At 42.3% G+C, this 19,506-nt stretch overlaps 1 protein-coding gene across 1 annotated transcript in view; it reads left to right on the top strand.

Annotated features, from left to right (window-relative positions):
- The first annotated feature begins 8,402 nt into the window (after positions 1-8,402).
- Positions 8,403-19,506, top strand: part of smarcc1a (SWI/SNF related, matrix associated, actin dependent regulator of chromatin, subfamily c, member 1a) — a 36,787-nt gene continuing 25,683 nt past the window's right edge. The window contains exon 1 of the mRNA XM_060900520.1: positions 8,403-8,657. Coding sequence (XP_060756503.1) covers positions 8,469-8,657 — 189 coding nt within the window. The 5' untranslated portion in view covers positions 8,403-8,468. The remainder of the gene's footprint in view (positions 8,658-19,506) is intronic.

The following is a 19,506-nucleotide window of genomic DNA, read 5'->3' on the forward strand; positions in this document are numbered from 1 at the left end:
ACATCAGCGAATACCAAAGTTCTAAAGCTTAAGATTTTAAGGAGCTCACATGCACTCTTAACCCCAGGCCTAACCTTAATCTGAACTTTGACCCCAGTTCCAGGTGTTAGAGGTAGAATTGGGGGGCAGCGGGTGGCGCTGTCTCCTCACAGTTCCAGGTTCCCGGCTCCGTCCTGAGTTCGGGTTTCTGTCTGTGTGGAGTTTCACATGTTCTCCCCATGTCCGAGTGGGCAGAAAACCCAAGAAAACAGTAGGCTACATTTTCCAGTTTGTTTTCATTACACTGTATACATCCTGATAAAATACTGGGATGTGCCCATCAGGTTCGACAAAAATCTAAACATAACCAACATTTCTTTTGATGTACTGAGGGAATGAGCTATCAAGTCTTTTGACATGTCTCATACAACTATGTTAGACCACCTAATGTTAGCTAATGTTACCTACTCTAGTTGAACAAACTAGAAAATGTCGACTTCAAGCGTCCCTCTCAAGATTTTCACTGAAGTGCTGCTTTATATCCTCCCTCTGGTCTTTCATCAACATTGACAATTTTTCTCTCATTCCTTCACAAACTTTCCACTTTTCCCTCTTTCTTTCCCTGGTCTTTGCCCCTTAGAGTTTCTTTTGAGCTTTCTCCATCTGGAGTCCTTCTTTATGTCAAGACAAGTTGAGAGCTTAGACCACAGTATATATGCTGCAAAACTTCACACTCTAGAATCTTTTATGCTGCTATAGATACCCATGTATAGAAATATTTGACCTGTTTTTTTCTACACGCCCAAATAACTAAAAAGTTCCAGAGTGACAGTCACCAAACACAACAGGAGCGAAACCAGCAATTAAACAAATCACATGATACCATGTCAACTGCTCCGTTAATTAATTCTAATTAAAGTTCACATCAGCGAATACCAAAGTTCTAAAGCTTAAGATTTTAAGGAGCTCACATGCACTCTTAACCCCAGGCCTAACCTTAATCTGAACTTTGACCCCAGTTCCAGGTGTTAGAGGTAGAATTGGGGGGCAGCAGGGTGGGTCAGCGGGTGGCGCTGTCTCCTCACAGTTCCAGGTTCCCGGCTCCGTCCTGAGCTCAGGTTTCTGTCTGTGTGGAGTTTCACACGTTCTCCCCATGTCCGAGTAGGTTTCCTCACTGATGTGTGTGTGTGTGTCAGGAGTGAACTCTCCTTCCATGTGCCTTTAAACGTCTTTTAGATGAAGTTTGATGAAAAATCTCCCAAAGCCAGTGTAAAATCAAGAGGTGGATCAGTGAGGCTTTGGAGATGTTTTGTAGCTTTTCTGAAGATTGATAGCATCATGAATAAAGTACCATAACATTTTAATCCAAAGCCAGGTACCTGGTCACTGGATTAGTTTTCAGGACATAAGTCCTGTTTGCAGGAGATGTCCTTCATCATTCTGATCCATTCTTACACAAACTCTGTACAAATCTGTTCTCACCATGTACACATGCTCATCATACTCTACATTCCATGCTTACTACACACACCTCGCTGGAAAATACACTGATTATTTCGACCTTAATTATAAGTGCTTGTAGGGCGTAGCTGCTTAAATGACCATTACTAGGTTATGCACCTCAGGCTGCACAGAGATCTTCATCATCAGTTACACACAATTACCCAGATCTCACACACACACACTTAGAACAAAGGGTTCCTTTCAGGAGGCTAAGCATGTGGAATTAAAATAATGGCACACCACCAGGTCTTTAATTGCAGTGTTTTTGTGTGGATTTATTTATTTTAGGTGCAGCAGAATGGTGAGTGTCACAGAATTCAAGATTCCTTTATTGTCACTGCACCATACAGTACAGTAAAATTGAAGCACGCAATCCAGTCGGTGTATTCATACAAACAGTATTGGGGGGGTCAAATCTGTTCAAGATAACCATTCAAGTAAAAAGATAAACAAATCTATACAAGATAGTCAATAAAAAAGATACACATATCTTTTCAAGAACTATTTGACAAAAAAAAAACATAAAAAAAAAGTTGGATCTATGTATCGAGATTGTGACCCATGATACAGCGGGTTATTGCACAGTAATAAGTGAACGTATTGCACAATTAGGCGTGATAATTTCCCATGTTGACAAAGTGCAGTTGAGCAGGAGCAATATAAATAAATAAATAAATAAATATAGGTGATCGAGAGAATCGGAGAGCGAAGAGCCGCTGCCTCTGTGCGCGCCGCCATCTTGGATAATGTGTAGGTTATATCTAGCATCAATGATACCCCTTTAAAAGCCATCACAAAAACTCTTCTCCTACAACATCGAATGTAATCTTTACCAATACGTCAATTCAGACGCAATATATATTTCCTGGGATAAACAGTAAGCTTTATTTTCCAGTTTGTTTTTGTCAAAATATCCATGTCCTGATAAAATACTATGCGAATCGAACAATTTTGAGGAATGTCAAGCAGTTGCCAGCCATGTGGCGGCATTGCAGGAGGAAAAAGAACATCAGATGCAAGACAAATCAGGCTATCAGGATTTCTCCAAAATCTTCTCATAGCCAATCCAGGTCTGGTTAACCAGTTAAAGAGAAGCTATTTGTCATCCCCAACACAACTGTGCCAACTGCCATTGTTGAAGAGTCAAGCCCAAGTAACCCAAGATATCAGACCAGCCCCTGCCACAACTACTTATTCCACACAGCATTTTACTCCACAGACACAGGTTGCTTTGGTTCTTGCCTGGTGAAGATTAGACATGGGCAGGAAAGGAGAAGCTATTTTAAGTGCCTTAATCAGTCAGGCTGTGTATGTTGATCTCTGGTATCTCAACAGTGGCTCCTTTCTATTGGCCTTCTGATGTTTCATTGTATACCAATTATCACATTACTGCACTAAGTAAATGTGGATATTCAGAGACATTAGTGGCTCTACATTCTCAGCTCCAGGCAGAGCTGAGGAGTTAAAAAAAAATCCATTTCTGCTTCAATCCTACCAAACACATTTTGGTGGACTTAAAATAGTTTCTCCTTTCCTGCCCATGTCCAATCTTCACCAGGCAAGAACCAAAGCAATCTATGTCTGGAGTAAAATGCTGTTTGGAATAAGTAGTTGTGGCAGAGGTTGGTCTGATATCTTGGGACTTTGCAAGAAAGACAGGTACAACTTGGAGGATGAAGTGCTAGTGTCATAAAAAGTCAAGTCAAGTTTATTTTTATAATGCTTTTAACAATAGACATTGTCGCAAAGCAGCTTCACAGAAAATTAAAGACTTTAAACATGAGCTAATTTTATCCCTAATCTATCCCCAATGATGAAGCCTGTGGCGACGGTGGCAAGGAAAAACTCCCTGAAAAGACATGAGGAAGAAACCTCGAGAGGAACCAGACTCAAAAGGGAACCCATCCTCATTTAGCTGATAACAGATAGTGTGATTATAAATAACTCGCTTTTAGAACAGTGCCCTATATCGTCACAAAGTACAACTGTGTAACCAGGAAATTAATTATACTTTAACAGGAAGTCTGTTTTGTTGTAGTTATAAACTGTTTACTGATGGAAACTTGAGCGCAAAACTGTTCATGACAACTGCAGTCCTAAAGTTAGCAAGTCAACTGTAATCCTCAGACATAAAAGCATTACTATAAGAGTCCAGAGCGTCTTCCAAGTGCAACTTTTGACTGTCCATATGGGGCCGTCCTCTGCAGGAGCGATGTGATGAGACTCCAGCTAGACAGAGGCCATCAGGATGGATCAGGCAGGTCCGAGGAGCAGAAGAGGTTCAGCATCTCGATCTCAGGATCGATATGTAACAGACAGACAGAGGGAAGAGACGGGGGAAAACACAGGTTGTTAGGTATGTCCAATGTCACCTAATGAGTAAGAACAGGATACATTTTGCACTGAGTGCAAGCAGAGACTCCAGCAAAACTAATTATGACATCATAACTAAAAGGGAGAGCCAGAATGTAACACAGGCATGAGGGACCTCCAAGACATAAAGTAGCAGCCACTACACCGTCAACAAACCCCAGTGAGCGGGGGGATCCATACATCCCAGTTTACCAAAACACTCTATACTATTAATAAAAGGCTTGACTAAACAGATATGTTTTCAGATGAGACTTAAACACTGAGACGGTGTCTGAGTCCCGACCACTACTTGAAAGGCTGTTCCATAACTGTGGGGCTTTGTAAGAAAAACCTCTGCCACCACTGTAGCTTTCACTAGATGAGGTACCAGTAGCTAGCCTGCACCTTTTGATCCAAGTAGGCATGGTGGGTCATAAAGCACCAGAAGTTCGCTCAGGTATGAGGTGTCCAAGTTAGTTTTGCAGATGGTGCTCAAGCTAAACCCCTTGGACACATGTTAATCAGTGTATCTGACCCCAAAAAAAGAAATCTCCTGAAGGGGTGACCAGATTCATTATTTCCTCCAGGAGGTTCAAGTCAGTTCACTTTTATTTGTAATGCTTTTAACAATGAACAGTCACAAATCAACTTTATCAAATTCTAAAAATCCCAGATATTCAATTTTTTTTTTTTTTTAAATTATCCCTACTGAGCAAAACAGAAGTGAATGTGGGAAGGAAGAACTCAGACAGCATGAAGAAGAAACCTTAAGAGGAACCAAACTCAAAAGGGAACCCATCCTTATGTGGGTGACACCAGAGTGTGACTATAGATCAGCTCTTCTATAACTGTATAATAAATAGTCAAAAAGTACAATTGTGTAAACAAGAACATATGAATAACTTATGAGTTTGAGCATCAAAGTCATTTCTGAATTCATCAGTTTTAACTTTGAATCTGTTGTACAGTGCCATGCAAAAGTATTCATCCTCCTTGATGTTTGTCCTGTTTTGTCTCTGATGTTATGGTGTTAATGGTCTGAATAACGTTTAATGTTTTTATCTGATATGACGTTAACTGACAGGTGCACTTTCTGCCTGTTTTTTTTTCTCTGAGCGGTTGTTGTTGGTTTTTTTCACTAGACGGTTGTTTTTACTACCGTACCTGTCTTTGGAGATGATATACCTATAGCCTACTTGAGCTCTGATTTGATGAAATAAAATTCGACAAAAATGAAGAATGACACTCCTCGATGATGACTACAGCTTTAATAACAAAGATGAAAGAGCCATGGGGCGATAATAAGCCCTACCGGTAAAAATATTCTAAAAGCAAACTGATTAATGCATCAGTAATAAGCTACTAATATTAGTTATAATAATAATATAGGCTATTAGTAATAACGATAGGGCGGCACGGTGGTGTAGTGGTTAGCGCTGTCGCCTCACAGCAAGAAGGTCCTGGGTTCGAGCCCCGGGGCCGGCGAGGGCCTTTCTGTGTGGAGTTTGCATGTTCTCCCCGTGTCCGCGTGGGTTTCCTCCGGGTGCTCCGGTTTCCCCCACAGTCCAAAGACATGCAGGTTAGGTTAACTGGTGACTCTAAATTGAGCGTAGGTGTGAATGTGAGTGTGAATGGTTGTCTGTGTCTATGTGTCAGCCCTGTGATGACCTGGCGACTTGTCCAGGGTGAACCCCGCCTTTCGCCCGTAGTCAGCTGGGATAGGCTCCAGCTTGCCTGCGACCCTGTAGGACAGGATAAAGCGGCTACAGATAATGAGATGAGATGAGTAATAACGATAGTGATAGTATTAAAGATAGTAGTAGATATTTAAAATAATCAGACTAGGCTACTTACAGGGCAAGTAACCACGCGCCGCTTATCAGATAGAATCACAGATTCTATGGATAGAATAACCCTTCAAAAAAAAGTGCGACTTATAGTCCGGTGCGACATATATATGTTTTTTTCGTCTTCATAATGCATTTTTTGGCTGATGCGACTTAAACTCCGGAGCGACGTATAGTCCGGAAAATACGGTACATTTCAGATGTTCTAACAGATCAACATTTACCTCATGCTCTGATAGAATGTTCCAAAACACGCCTCGAGCAATGTGTCTAGCTTAGACAGAAGGTCACACAGTAACTTACAAGTTACACAGAATTCAATGCCTTCTAGCTGGCATTCTAACTACAATATTAAAAATAAGTATTAAGTATTAAGAATTACTGCCTTCTTGGTCAAGAATAAATATTTACAATTATTTATCCTTACAAAGGAATAAAACCTTACAATATGTGTGTGAATGAAACCTTCAATCATAAGCAAAACAATATTCATATCAGCGATTCAGCAACTCCAGCACCCATGCACGTCAAAGCGCGAAACGCCCCCACGACAACTCCACCATGTTCAGTCCCAGCAAAGAAGCGTGTGTCCTCTCCACTGGAGGAAGGCCAGGCCACACAGGGACAGTCCAAAACCACCGCTACAATAAAGGACCCTAAAAAGCTCCAAAACATCAAATCACAAAGCCTCAACAATCCCAAATCACATGCAGCTACAAAACCAACCTAAATCATGGCTCTAAATCTAACAATTGGTTAGGTATGGCTTGCTTTTATTCGACACTGGATTTGACAAAGGGATATAGCAGATCTCCTTGACTCTATTATCCCAGGAGAAAATGGTCTTTTCCACTACATTTGGTTTACACCAATTCATCATCCTTCTGTTTGGGTTGTTTGGGGCCCCAACAACATTTCAGCATCTCATGGACCAAATCCTCCATCCCCACAATGTGTATGCCACTGCCTATTTAGACAATGTTATTATTTATAGTAATTATTGACAGCGATATTTACAACATCTAAGGGCTGTCCTGAGGTTGCCGATGTGTGCGGGGCACACAGCAAACTTGAAGAAGAAGTGTGCAATTGGACAGGTGGAAGTATGGTATCTGGGTTTATACTTGGGTCATGGGCAAGTACATCCCCAAATTGATAAGACTGCAGCAATTGCGGCCTGCCCAAGACCTAAGACTAAAAAGGGGGTGAGGCAGTTCCTGGGGCTGACTGGCTATTATAGGTGGATCATACCTAACTTTTCGGAAGTCACCAGCCTGCTGACTGACCTCACTAAAAAGGGGGCACCAGATCCAGTCCAGAAGGCAGAGCCATGCGAACAGGCTTTTGCTCAAGTTAAAGCAGTTTTGTGTAGGGCCCCGCTGTTACATTCACCTGACTTTTCTCTCCCCTTTGTTCTGCAGACCGACATGTCAGACAGATGGCTAGGGACTGTTTTGTCCCAGGTGGTGGAGGGGGCAGAGTGCCCAGTGCTGTCCATCAGCCACAAGCTCTCAATGCAAGAGTCAAAGTACTGCACCACAGCAAAGGAGTGTTTGGCCATCAAGTGAGCAGTCCTCACTCTCCAGTACTGCCTGATAGGACACCCTCTGTTCTGACCATGCCCCACCCCAGTGGCTCCACCGCATGAAGAATGCCAATGTATAGACCACTCGTTGGTATCTAGCCATCCTAGATACTCCACCTAGGAGGAGGAGGAGGTGGTGGCGGCTGTATAGATATCTGGTTTTGGGAAAGGGCTCCTGCAAAGCAGACATAAAACTTACTAAAACAGTCACTAACACCCACAAAGGCCTCTTGGCATCAGTAATAATAGATTTGATTTGACTTACCCACTGCAATCAAGATCATACCAATTAAAAAAAAAATCAGATTATATTTAAAGCCTCAAAATAAAAAATTAAATCAGAAATCTCAACCCAAACAAAATTTGTCCAGCTTAAAAGTCAACCAAATTACATAAATAAACACAGAAAAATAATGAGAATGAAGATGGGGAACATCAGCATCACTGAAGCTCAAAGAAAATGAAACTCACCGACAACTTCATGCTGCCTGCGGTCTTTACTCCAAAACTAACAGAACAAAGAACATATTTAAAGACATGTATCTACAGAGACATCTAGTGGACAAAAACAAATATTACAGGAGGTTCAAGGAATAATCATGCGTTGTTGACTGTGTTGTCCACTAGATGTCGCTCTTTAGACAGTTTTATTGCCGTAGGTCTGCTTTGTCACATGTGCAGTGCGGATAACAAACAGAGAGACAAATATAAATGAGTGAATACATACATAAATTAGAAATGAATGTAGTTTAAACAAGATTTGTCCGTTTTGCCAAAGCGTAGGGGAGAAAAAGCATTAATTAACTGCGTATCCCCGGGTGAGATGGTGGCGTCTGATTTATTCAGAAGAACCTGCGTTGCTTTCTGGGACACGGAGTTTGCGGAAATCACAACAAAGATAGTAATACAAAGGTATTGATTTTATATAATATGTGAACGTGTGACGTGTTCAAATATATTCTTAGACAATTCATAGCTATTTAAAAACGTTGCAGCTTATTTTACTAAACTGGCACCGTTACACGTGTGTTGCCGTTTATTCATCCCGTCAGGAATTTACTTCCTATTTCTGCGTGACGTCATCACCATTGGCGACGTCTTGCATCGCGAGACAAGAAGACAACATCGCGCATGCGCAGGTTCGTTTTCAAATTTCTGCACGGTGAACTTCATGGTGTAGAGTCTCGCTGTGAGAGGAAACAATGGCGACTGCGGGAAGTGCGGCGACTGCGGCGGGCGGCTCGGGAGGATCAGCGGCCGGTCAGGCGGGATCCGGTGCTTCCCTGGGCAGAAAAAAGGACGGAGGGCCGTCGGCTAAATTTTGGGAGAGCGCTGAGACGGTTTCTCAACTCGAGACGGTTCGGATGTGGATCGGAAAACACTACAAAAAGGTTAGCTGGATCATGCTAATGCTAAACTTGCTGTTGTAAACTGCGTGTCTCAAATGGACTGCTCTCTCACTACATAGGGTGCGTGTTTCATGGGCTCCGTGCCCTCTGTAGTGCCCTCTGTAGTGCACTTGTACGCGGAGTGCGGAGCGGTTTGGGTTTCGGCCCGGGTTAACCGCGCTAACACAAGTCTGTTAAACCGTATATTCTTGTTTTGAGCTGTGAAGATCCGGTTCTGCTGGCTGAAAACAAGGAATATGAATCGTTAGTAAAAACAAAAAAGTTAATAGTGCAATTATTTGCTGAACCAAACTAGTTAGGAGTTAGTTAACGAGCTCTTATGATTCATTTGTCAAGACTTCTTTTGAATATTTATACTGTGTAATAATATGCACATGTTCTATTTTTAGATTTTAATTTAATAAGCGTCTTTAAAACTCATTTCTCTAGCTTGGACAGCAGAATTCGCTAACCGTGCTAACTTATGTTTAGTACATCTTAGTTTTTGGTCTTTATTTTATACAAAAATTCATACTTCATCTAGTTTTAGAAAATGTTGAACTCGATCAAAGAAAACTCCTTAATTCTAATAATTTTATGCCGTAAACTTATTGTTTGTTTGTTTTTTTCCAGTCAGTGGAGTGAAATTAGCACATTTGCTAACAACAACTCGGCTTTATCCATCTGCGATACAAGAGAAGCCCGCCTTCTGTGTCGTGATTGGCTAACAGTGTCCCTGTTCTGCACTCCTATTGGTTAATTTTGCCAATATTGATATAAGAGAAGCTAATCAGGATTTTGTTTGCATAAGGTACTAGCTAATCCTAGAATAGGAGGCGGGATTATTATTATTTTGCATATGGATGCGGAAAAATATCTGCAGCCGCCGTTATTCATTCAGTTATGTGCAAAAGTTTAATCCCCCTTTTTTGTTAAAACACCATTTTAACAGGAAAGGGTTTTTTTTTTTGTTTTTGTTTTTTTTTTTAAAAGGTCTGTCGATGATTTGACACCCTTCAGATGATCCACTAATGTTGTATCTCAGGGCAATTAACTTTTGTATTAATGCACTTATTTGTTTTTTGTGGCTATATGTAAATTTATTTTAATTTATCTAGAAGTTTTCTCTACTTCTTTTCTCTGTTTATCTGTAATGATGCTGCTGGAATCTTAATTTCCCTGAGGGAACCCGCCCAAAGGGATCAATAAAGTTTTATCTAATCTAGAGGTGAAGTGAGGGAGTAGCCACTCAGTGCGTTTACATGCACATCCAAATCGAGCTGCTGTCGGTAATCGAGCTGAGGGTCCCAGCAGGGTGCCAGAGAAATCCAATCCTACATGCACACAAGGAAATCGAGCTATTGTGTGAGGTACATTGTGCACCCGAGCCACAGGTGGCGCAACACGCCCCATCGTGTTGGTACACTTCCGGTTGTCGTCATGAAGAAGAGCTATTCAAGAGTGTAAACAAAGTTATCAGTTCCGTGTTCTCCATTGTGCGTTTTTCTCCCGTCCATGAATTTTAATATATTCAACTCCTTAAGCTGAATGAGCATGAACTCTGTCTCCTCATTGCTCCAGAAGTGCACGTTTCTGCTCGCCATTTTCTCTTCTTTGTTTGTTCCTCCTGACCTCTTCTGCTGCTCGCTACTACTGTTGTCATGCCAACCGAGGCTGTTGTGTTTCCTGCTTGTGGTCTCGTCACTCGTCACTTCCGGAAGGGGCAGTGCTGAAGTAAGTAGCTTGACTGCATAGCTCGATAAGGTTTACATGCACTAAGTAGCTCGGCAAAAATCGCATAATCTAGGTTGTGTAGCTCGATTACGAGAAATCAAGTTCGGTTCAATTTCAGCCGAGCTAAGGTGTTTCCATGGCATTTAGAACTTTGATTTCAGTCGAGCAACGGCAGAAATTCGATTTTCTCTATGTGCATGTAAACGCACTCGCTATGTCATTGTGATGCAAGAGTGAGTGTAACAATAGCACATGCGTATACACGTAAGCATTACAATCACCAGAACAGTGAATCGTGATCTCGCGATATGAACAGTTGATCTCGCGTTATCAAAGGTACACAAGAATAAGTGGCGAAGCCACTATCATCGTGTTGTAAGATTGAGTGTAGCGATAGTGAAACTTCGTAAGCAGTCAGCACTTATCCTGATCAAGTTTGGTTACCCGTTCTACTTCTTGATAAACTTGGGAACCAATCAGAACCAGAAACGAAATAAGAGAAACTGTGTTATAACTTTGTAATATCGGAAGATAATCAGCAGATAAAAAGATAAACGAAATTCACCTCATGGTTCGCCAAGGCTACTGATTGGATATTAAATAAGTGGTGTTTATTTTAAGAAAATTTACCTTTTGATAATCGCAGCTTTTGTTTGGTCCTTCTGAAAGGTCAAATGAAAGGTTTTGTAAGGGTTTTTTTTGGGGGGGGGGTTAAGCTTTTTGGCAGGTATATTGAGAAGCCAATATCAAATTTATGCTATTCACTTTAATTTTTTAATTATACTTTTTGAGTCTTTACATTTGTGAAACAAAATGTGCTCATTAGTATTAAATAATGCTAAGACAATTCATGAACATGCGCTTTCTTACTAATTTGAAAATATAGTTCACAGCTATATATAATAAATATAAATCTCCCTTAACGAAGAGGCAGGAGGCAAAGTTGGAGGTGGCGGAGTTGAGGATGTTAAGGTTTGCGATGGGAGGTTGGACAGGATAAGGAACGAGCACATCAGAGGGACAGCACATGTGGAGAGCTTGGGAATGAAGCTAAGAGAGATGAGACTGAGATGGTACGGGCACATCCTGAGAAGAGATGCAGAGCATGTGGGAAGGAGAATGTTGAGGATGGAGCTGCCAGGCAAACGAAAACGAGGAAGGCCAAAGAGGAGATACATGGATGTGGTGAGGGAGGACATGAAAGTGGCAGGTGTGGTAGAGAAGGATGCGGAAGACAGGGAGCAATGGAGACCAAAGATCCGCTGTGGCGACCCCTAATCGGGAGCAGCCAAAAGAATAATAATAAAGATAGCATCTTGCTTTATCTGGCCTCCACTGTGGAAATTTTTTTTTTTATTACAATTCAAATGCTTTTGTAAAATTTGATTTCCATATAAAATAACTCCATCATGAAGAATTAAAGCCCCTCCTTCACAGATGAGTGAAAATATTGAATAAATTTCCTCTTTTTGATTGATTGGATTAAAAATGCCAAGTTATGATGACTGAATTGATTATTCACTTAAATATAAATATGATCCAGTTTGGGTATTTGATATGGTGAAATAGGACGCAATGGAAAAATCAAGAACACACCGGAAAGATGAGAATAACGGCGGTGGTAAAAGAACAGCGACTGTACCGGCTGAAGGTCGCACGGGTCTCTGCTGCGGCGCGCGAGCAACGGGACATCACTACCGCACCGGACAGAGCGTGAGGCGGGGGCGGGGCAAAATGACTGGCCGTAGAGTCTATCAAAAGTTCGATCTAATTTGACCATGATTGCAAAATATTGGTCAAAAATACACAAACACTATGAAATATGAAAGTACCATAAGATATTTATATAAGAAACATTCTGTTGCCTTATCCTGCAGGACTAAAACAAAATAAAACTGTCAAAACTCACCTTTTCTGTGATAACGTCCGAACAGATCACCCGCGTAACAGACTGCAAATGGAAGCACGATCAACTTCTAACTGTTGGAGTGGAAAATTCCATTCTACACATGCAAATTGTTAATGTGTGTCCTTCCCCGCACACAAATAACACGCTACGGTAAAAAATAGACCACAACTCATTTTATAGCTCAGAAATTCATACAAGCCCAGCTACCATCGTAACATATTCTGTAAGAAACATATTCTATACCTAACTTTCAGCTTTCGTTTTAAAAAACAAAATCGCAGATTTATAACTAAATGTTTATATGGTGTAGTGATTTTAAGTTACTACTTTTGGTGAGGTCGTGACCTCGACCCTGAGACTTTCCGTTTAGATCAAAACACACGATCATATTGGTTTGGGGTTTGCGGAAAATGGAGTTATGACGGTGATCAAATATTTTGCATGATGTTTTATTACGGTTATGATTATTCTGTGAGCGCACCAATCCTTAGGTGGATACAGTTACAACTTAAAATACAATCAGTGATAACTGTCGACTTTTCAGTGGACTACAACCTTTTTAAGGGAATGCGATGGAGTCAACCATTTATCATGTCCCAGATCAAGCCGCCATTTTTCCACAAATTTGCAGAATTTTTGCCAAATTCTGAATAGAGTATTCACATCAAAGATTTAATTTTATGTCTTATTTCTTTTGTCATTTTATTTCAAATTAAAACCAACATCACCATTCAAAACAGTATAGTTTATTGACTGTGTACATTTAGTGGGGTTAGTAACCGATTGCCAATCGAAATCATCGGTTGTAATGACATCTGAATCGGTTGTTTTTCGGCCAAATGCAATTTTCCTGTAATTGTTTGAACTTTCTCGTCGGACTTATTTGATAAGGAACGCCGCTACTTGCGGGCCTTTTGGTTGCTGAGACTGTGTACATGTGACTAGATAAAAAGTGGGAATCGATTGGCTAATCCTTCTTATCCAACCATTTAGCGCGTATTAAACTATAGCATATCACGTGGTTCCCTCATGGTAAGATGGTGACCCTATCCTGTATGGTATAGCGTGATGGCAACCGCAAAAAAACAAAAGCGAATGCTGTTTGATTTCGGCTTCACAGAAAAAACTGGCAAGTCTTGCAGGAAATGCCCAGCAGTGTTCTCCACGGGCGCTTTTAAAGTGGCGCACCGCCATGTTATAATTCTGGCCTGCCACCCTTCCCTTGGCCAAAAAAAAAAAAATCAGCATACACCAAATAAATTGTAAAGTATTTGCTTTATTATAATTTTGTAACTAACACGCAGAAGACCATTAAACGAATGCATACCGGGCGACCTGAAGTGGCCAAAATAACTAGCCAGCAGCTAAATAACTCTGCGGGTGTTTGTTATTGTGCACCAGTTACGCTTATCTATCGTCTTTTCTGACCATACACAGTTACAGTAATCATATAACAGCGCACACACACACGAGTTAAGTTCAGGTCTTTTATTTTACGTATCTGTGATTGTGTAGGCGAGAGCTGCGTTTTCCCGCTGCTTCTGTGGTTGTTTACTGCAGGACTTCTGGGTTTCTGGGTCAAAGGACCTGAACTACGGCGGCCGGGTGGCTTTGTAGTGCCAGTCTCGGGCACGCACGCCAGCTCATGCATTGATTGGAGTGGTTTCACCCAATTAACATGATGTGTATTGTAAAAAATTTATTGTAATTGGGTATTTTGTTTATGCATGGAAGTTCATTTATTTTCACGCACAGGAAAAAAAATATAATTAATTCAGGAAGGCGCGACAAGCGCATCAGTCTCAACTGAAATGTCAAATGAGTCTCACATTGACAAAGATATGTACAGTGAGTGTGTTAATTTTTTGTAAAATGATTTTAACAATGATTTAGCATTTCCTGTCCATTTATTGGCCAGTTTCACTGTCAAAGAAGCCCAAAGTCCGTCAGCTTCAGGAGGTCTTCGTCCCCTCTGCCACCTTTTATTTTTGAAAAGTGGAGAACCCTGCCCAGTTTACATTTTGTTATTGCTATTTTGCATGTTTGTCGTTATACATTCGATTTCTTCATTCTGCAAGCGTTCGTGTTATGTTCTGATTTTCCAAATCTTGATTGGGCTTTGTGGCATACGAACTGAAATTGCCATGAGACCCAGGAATGACTGAATCTTTATTTCAGATGGACCATGGAAAACTAACGATTGGCTGTTAGAAATTGTGAAATTCGTTTTATATTTTTGTGTGTGTGTAGGGCGTCACAGTGGTGTAGTGGTTAGCGCTGTTGCCTCACAGCAAGAAGGTCCGGGTTCGAGCCCCGTGGCCTGCGAGGGCCTTTCTGTGCGGAGTTTGCATGTTCTCCCCGTGTCCGCGTGGGTTTCCTCTGGGTGCTCCGGTTTCCCCCACAGTCCAAAGACATGCAGGTTAGGTTAACTGGTGACTCTAATGCCGCTTTTCCACTACAAACGCGGCTGAGTCGGGCTGAGCGGGGCTGTTGGAGTTGCATTTCGACTCCAACCGTGCTGAACCGTGCTGGCTGGAAGTGGGTGGACACATTGGGTGGAGTTAGCGAAAGTGGGTGGACGTCACGTGATGTCGTTAGGCGGCGCAAACAGTGACATCAGTGATCTTTTAAGCGGTAGTCTCATGACCCGGATAGTAAACAATAAACATGGAGGACATGGAGTCGTTAGTGTTGCTGGTCTTGGTGCTGTGGCTTGTTGTCACCGACAACGCGGACAGATACTGGCAAGAGCGTATAGATGAGGCGAGGCGCATAAGGCTTCAGAAATTCTCGTAATTTGTAATTCTTCTTCCGGGTTTGCGGTGTTTACAGATCCCAGCACGCTCACGGGGCGTGTGTGGGCATGTGAGGACACTCCTCACCAATCAGTGCACAGGGGAGTGTCTGCTCACACCCCTATCCCCACTTGGCTCGGTTTGGCTCGCTTCAGCCCCACTCCAAAACGGTGCGAGTTTTGGGTGCTAAGCAGGGCTGAAGCGAGCCGAGTCGTGCTGCTCTGAGAGAGTCGAAACGCGAGCCGTGTCGGGCTGAAGTGAGCTGAAAAAGGGTAGTGGAAAAGGGCCATAAATTGAGCGTAGGTGTGAGTGTGAATGGTTGTCTGTGTCTATGTGTCAGCCCTGTGATGACCTGGCGACTTGTCCAGGGTGAACCCCGCCTTTCGCCCGTAGTCAGCTGGGATAGGATCCAGCTCGCCTGAGACCCTGTAGAACAGGATAAAGCGGCTACAGATAATGGAGGGATACATATATAAAAGCAAGCATGTGATATCCCCTTTGTATTAAAGGAGGTTCAGAGTTCAAAAGATTTCAGATCTTTTGAAAAAAATGTACACAAAAACAAATGTGTACAAACTCATAAATTTATCATTTTAATGATTAACATTAATTGCTTGACAGATGTCGAGTCTTGATGTGACGCCCCTACAAGGATACACTGCATTCCATCACAAGTCAAAATGTAAATAATGTCAATGTGCCTCGTGGGCGTGTTTGACCCAAAAACAGGCCGTATGCAATAATGGAATAGTGATCGATTATTTATAATTTAATGTTTAGCCGAACAGCCTTTATACACGGACCTGTACACGCACATGTTTCACTCGGTAATCATGGTGACGGCTAAAATTACAGACTTGCCTGTGGTTTGAGGCCTTTTTGAAAACCAGGCATGTAACGTACCGCTCCTCTTAGTTGGCATTTCTAGCCATGTGGTAGCGCGGCTCAGTCACAGCACATGAAACAGTGTCAGCACCTTGTCAGCCAATCAGATTACATCTTAGTTACAGCACACGGCAGTGTAATGGCTGCCTCTGTTTCCTACGGACGTGTTAGTATCTGGCCATTATTTAGTTGAATAAAACGTAGTTTCACATTGCACACTTCTCGGTTTTGCAAAAAAAAAAATTTGTTTTTGCGCTCGGTGAAAAATCAGCCGGTTGACGGCAGCAGATCGCCATCTGCAATCGGATTTGCTGCTGCCAACCAGCTACTTTTGAGACCTCTGAACTAGGGCTGCACGATATCGGAAAAATATGCGATATTCGATAACATGACTGAATATCTCAATATCGATATGTATCACGATAATTAAATATAGAATGTTTTTCTTACCTCTACTCGCCGTTCTGCCCTGTATCTAGCATTTTAAAAAAAACTCAATGCATCGCTGCCATTCCAACATTATTTTTTATTGGAAAAACATGGCTACACCTGCAATGGTGTCCATCAATCATCTTTAAATCTCTTAATTTTTGTGAGCGCAGCAGAAAATGTCTTAAGTTGAAGTAAACAAAAAACTGAAAACTACATTACATTAACATAAAGCATTCAAAATGGCAATTTCAGCGGCTCCCGGGAGATGAAGGTGAGCGACACAGATTCACCATAAACTCAAACACAATCTGTTAATAACACATGCGGATGAGAGAGCAGTGGTGTGTGTGTGTGAGAGAGAGAGCAGTTGTGTGTGTGTGTGTGTGTGTGTGTGTGTGTGTGTGTGTGAGAGAGAGAGAGAGTGAGAGCGGTAGTGTGTGTGTGTGAGCGAGCGTGTGTGTGTGAGAGAGTGAGAGCGGTAGTGTGTGTGTGTGTGTGTGTGTGTGTGTGAGAGAGAGAGTGAGAGCGGTAGTGTGTGTGTGAGTGAGCGAGCGTGTGTGTGTGTGAGAGTGAGAGGTAGTGTGTGTGTGAGAGAGTGAGAGGTAGTGTGTGTGTGTGAGAGAGAGAGCGCGGTTTTATGTTTTTATGCTTCTGTACAGCAGTGTTTGTCCCAGCGAGCCGCCCCACCACTGTTTTACAGGTACATGTCTTGCAAAGTACCTGAGTTTGCAGTACGTCACCCCTCCTGAATCCAAAGCACTTCCAAATAGCAGACGTGCATTTTTTTTTTTTTTTTGGAAACCAGTTCCTCCTCACACAAGTTTGTCTCACCACACTTGCTCCCGCCTTCCGCCATCACCACGAGGCTTTTACTTGTTTTGCAATAGGGGGCGGAGTTATCCTGCGGCGCTTGTTGACATTCAAATGTGATTGGACGGCACAGAAAAATGTGCCTTTTATCGAAATTTAAGTAATTTTTGCAGTATGTGTATCGCAAACTATGATATCGCGATATCGATACTTTTTCAATATATTGTGCAGCCCTACTCTGAACGTGTGTGTATATGCTATACAGGGTTTTCCACGAGGGGTTTTAGAGGTGCAGGCCGCCCCCCTTTCTGTGATTCCCGCCCCCGTTTAATTTCTGCCGCCCCTTTACAAAAGGAAGCATGCCTGCCAACCTGTACGCATCTTGCGTAGCCGCTACAAATTTTTACCGCATTGTACGACTGTACGTTTTCACATTAAAAAGTGCGCATATCGTCCGAACTCGCATTTCAGTCAAGTTCTCGCTGAAGTTGATACCGCTGATCTGTGAGAAAAGTCAAAGCCAGAATGGAACGCTTTGCCCAATCCCCCGCCCCTCTTCCAGAGCGTGTGGCTCTGCCCTCTTCAGCCCCTCCCCTTCCTCCTTCGCGTCTCTGACTTGAGTGCAGCGGTGCAGCCAGGTGGCGAGAGCAAGTCGGGGATTGAAACGTCGGTTAGAGACGTCGTTTTTATATTTGTAACAGAAACGGTTGTGTTTCACGTATACTCGAGCTTCCTAGCCGTTATTTTGTGCATTTACAACACCAGCAGTACAGGCTAGGTCTTCATTTAACTTGGAAGCCATCACGTGAGGTCGCATATTCGATGCGGTAACCAACAAAACCTGATTACAATTCCTCTCGCGCTCTCATTGAATCACTATAAGTACCACTTTATTGATGTGCTCAACAAAACGTAGCGTGTTGTATATGTTAAGGGCAGTCGGTAACTTCTGTCAGTGGTAGCCTAGAATGTTTGCAGATGATGTGAAGTCGAAAATTGGTCATCCCTCTTATGAAAAAATCTGCGTGGTACTGCAGTATCAAATGCTTTTTTCTACAGTATTACTGCAGTAAATGCAATATTTCGAATGTAAATGCAATAGTTTGCACATGAAAAAGGCGTACTACAAAATACTGCAGTGTACTGTATAATGCAATATTTTTACTGTATAATGCAATATACTTCCAACATGTTAAAAAATGCAAAAGTCTAAACCTATTGCATGGGAAATTTGTGCAGACCATGTTTTGTGTTGAAAGTGCCTTTTTTACATACTGTATTAATTTAATGTGTTATTTATTTTGAAAGAGCGGCTCTGGTTTAATTTCATTTCATTTGCACATGTATTTAATGTTTGTTGTGCTTTTCAAAACAGAAGGAAGTTCCCAAGAGCCATCAATAACAGTTTCCCAAAGTCTATCAATAGGAATGTTTTACAAAACTGGACTATGTTCCCAAGGTCAATCAATAAAACTGGATTGAAAGTGTGTGTGTGTTCTGCTGGTTGTGGTCTGTGGGGGCGCATGCGCGCCGGGTTGGGGTGAGGTTGATGCGTGGGGGGGTACTCATAAAATTTTTTTCAAGGTTGGCAGGTATGAGGAAGAGACGTCCCTTTGTTTTCTTTGTGACAGATAGCCTTTCTCTGTTGGAGTACCGACAACGCAACAACACCCGAGTGTGAAATTCATTTACCAGCAATTAGTTTAGTCAGTCTGACGATTATAGGCTACGTTTACATTAGACCGTATCTGTCTCGTTTTCTTCGCGGATGCACTGTCCGTTTACATTAAACCGCCTGGAAACGCCGGGAAACGGGAATCCGCCAGCGTCCACGTATTCAATCCAGATCGTGTCAGCTCCGGTGCTGTGTAAACATTCAGAATACGCGGATACGCTGTGCTGAGCTCTAGCTGGCGTCTCATTGGACAACGTCACTGTGACATCCACCTTCCTGATTCGCTGGCGTTGGTCATGTGACGCGACTGCTGAAAAACGGCGCGGACTTCCACCTTGTATCACCTTTCATTAAAGAGTATAAAAGTATGAAAATACTGCAAATACTGATGCAAATACTGCCCATTGTGTAGTTATGATTGTCTTTAGGCTTGCCATCCTTCCACTTGCAAGTGGTAAGTGGTCTGCGCTGGGATCACACACACAGCGGCTCAGTCCCGAAAACACTGCTAGTGCACTTCACCCGCGTGCTCTGTGAGCTGCGCAGGGCCGGAGTGCGCACCCTCCAGAGGGCACTCGCTGTTCAGGGCGGAGTGATTTGGAGTGCAGGATG

Source organism: Neoarius graeffei, chromosome 19, assembly GCF_027579695.1.
Source record: "Neoarius graeffei isolate fNeoGra1 chromosome 19, fNeoGra1.pri, whole genome shotgun sequence".
NCBI lineage: Eukaryota > Metazoa > Chordata > Actinopteri > Siluriformes > Ariidae > Neoarius > Neoarius graeffei.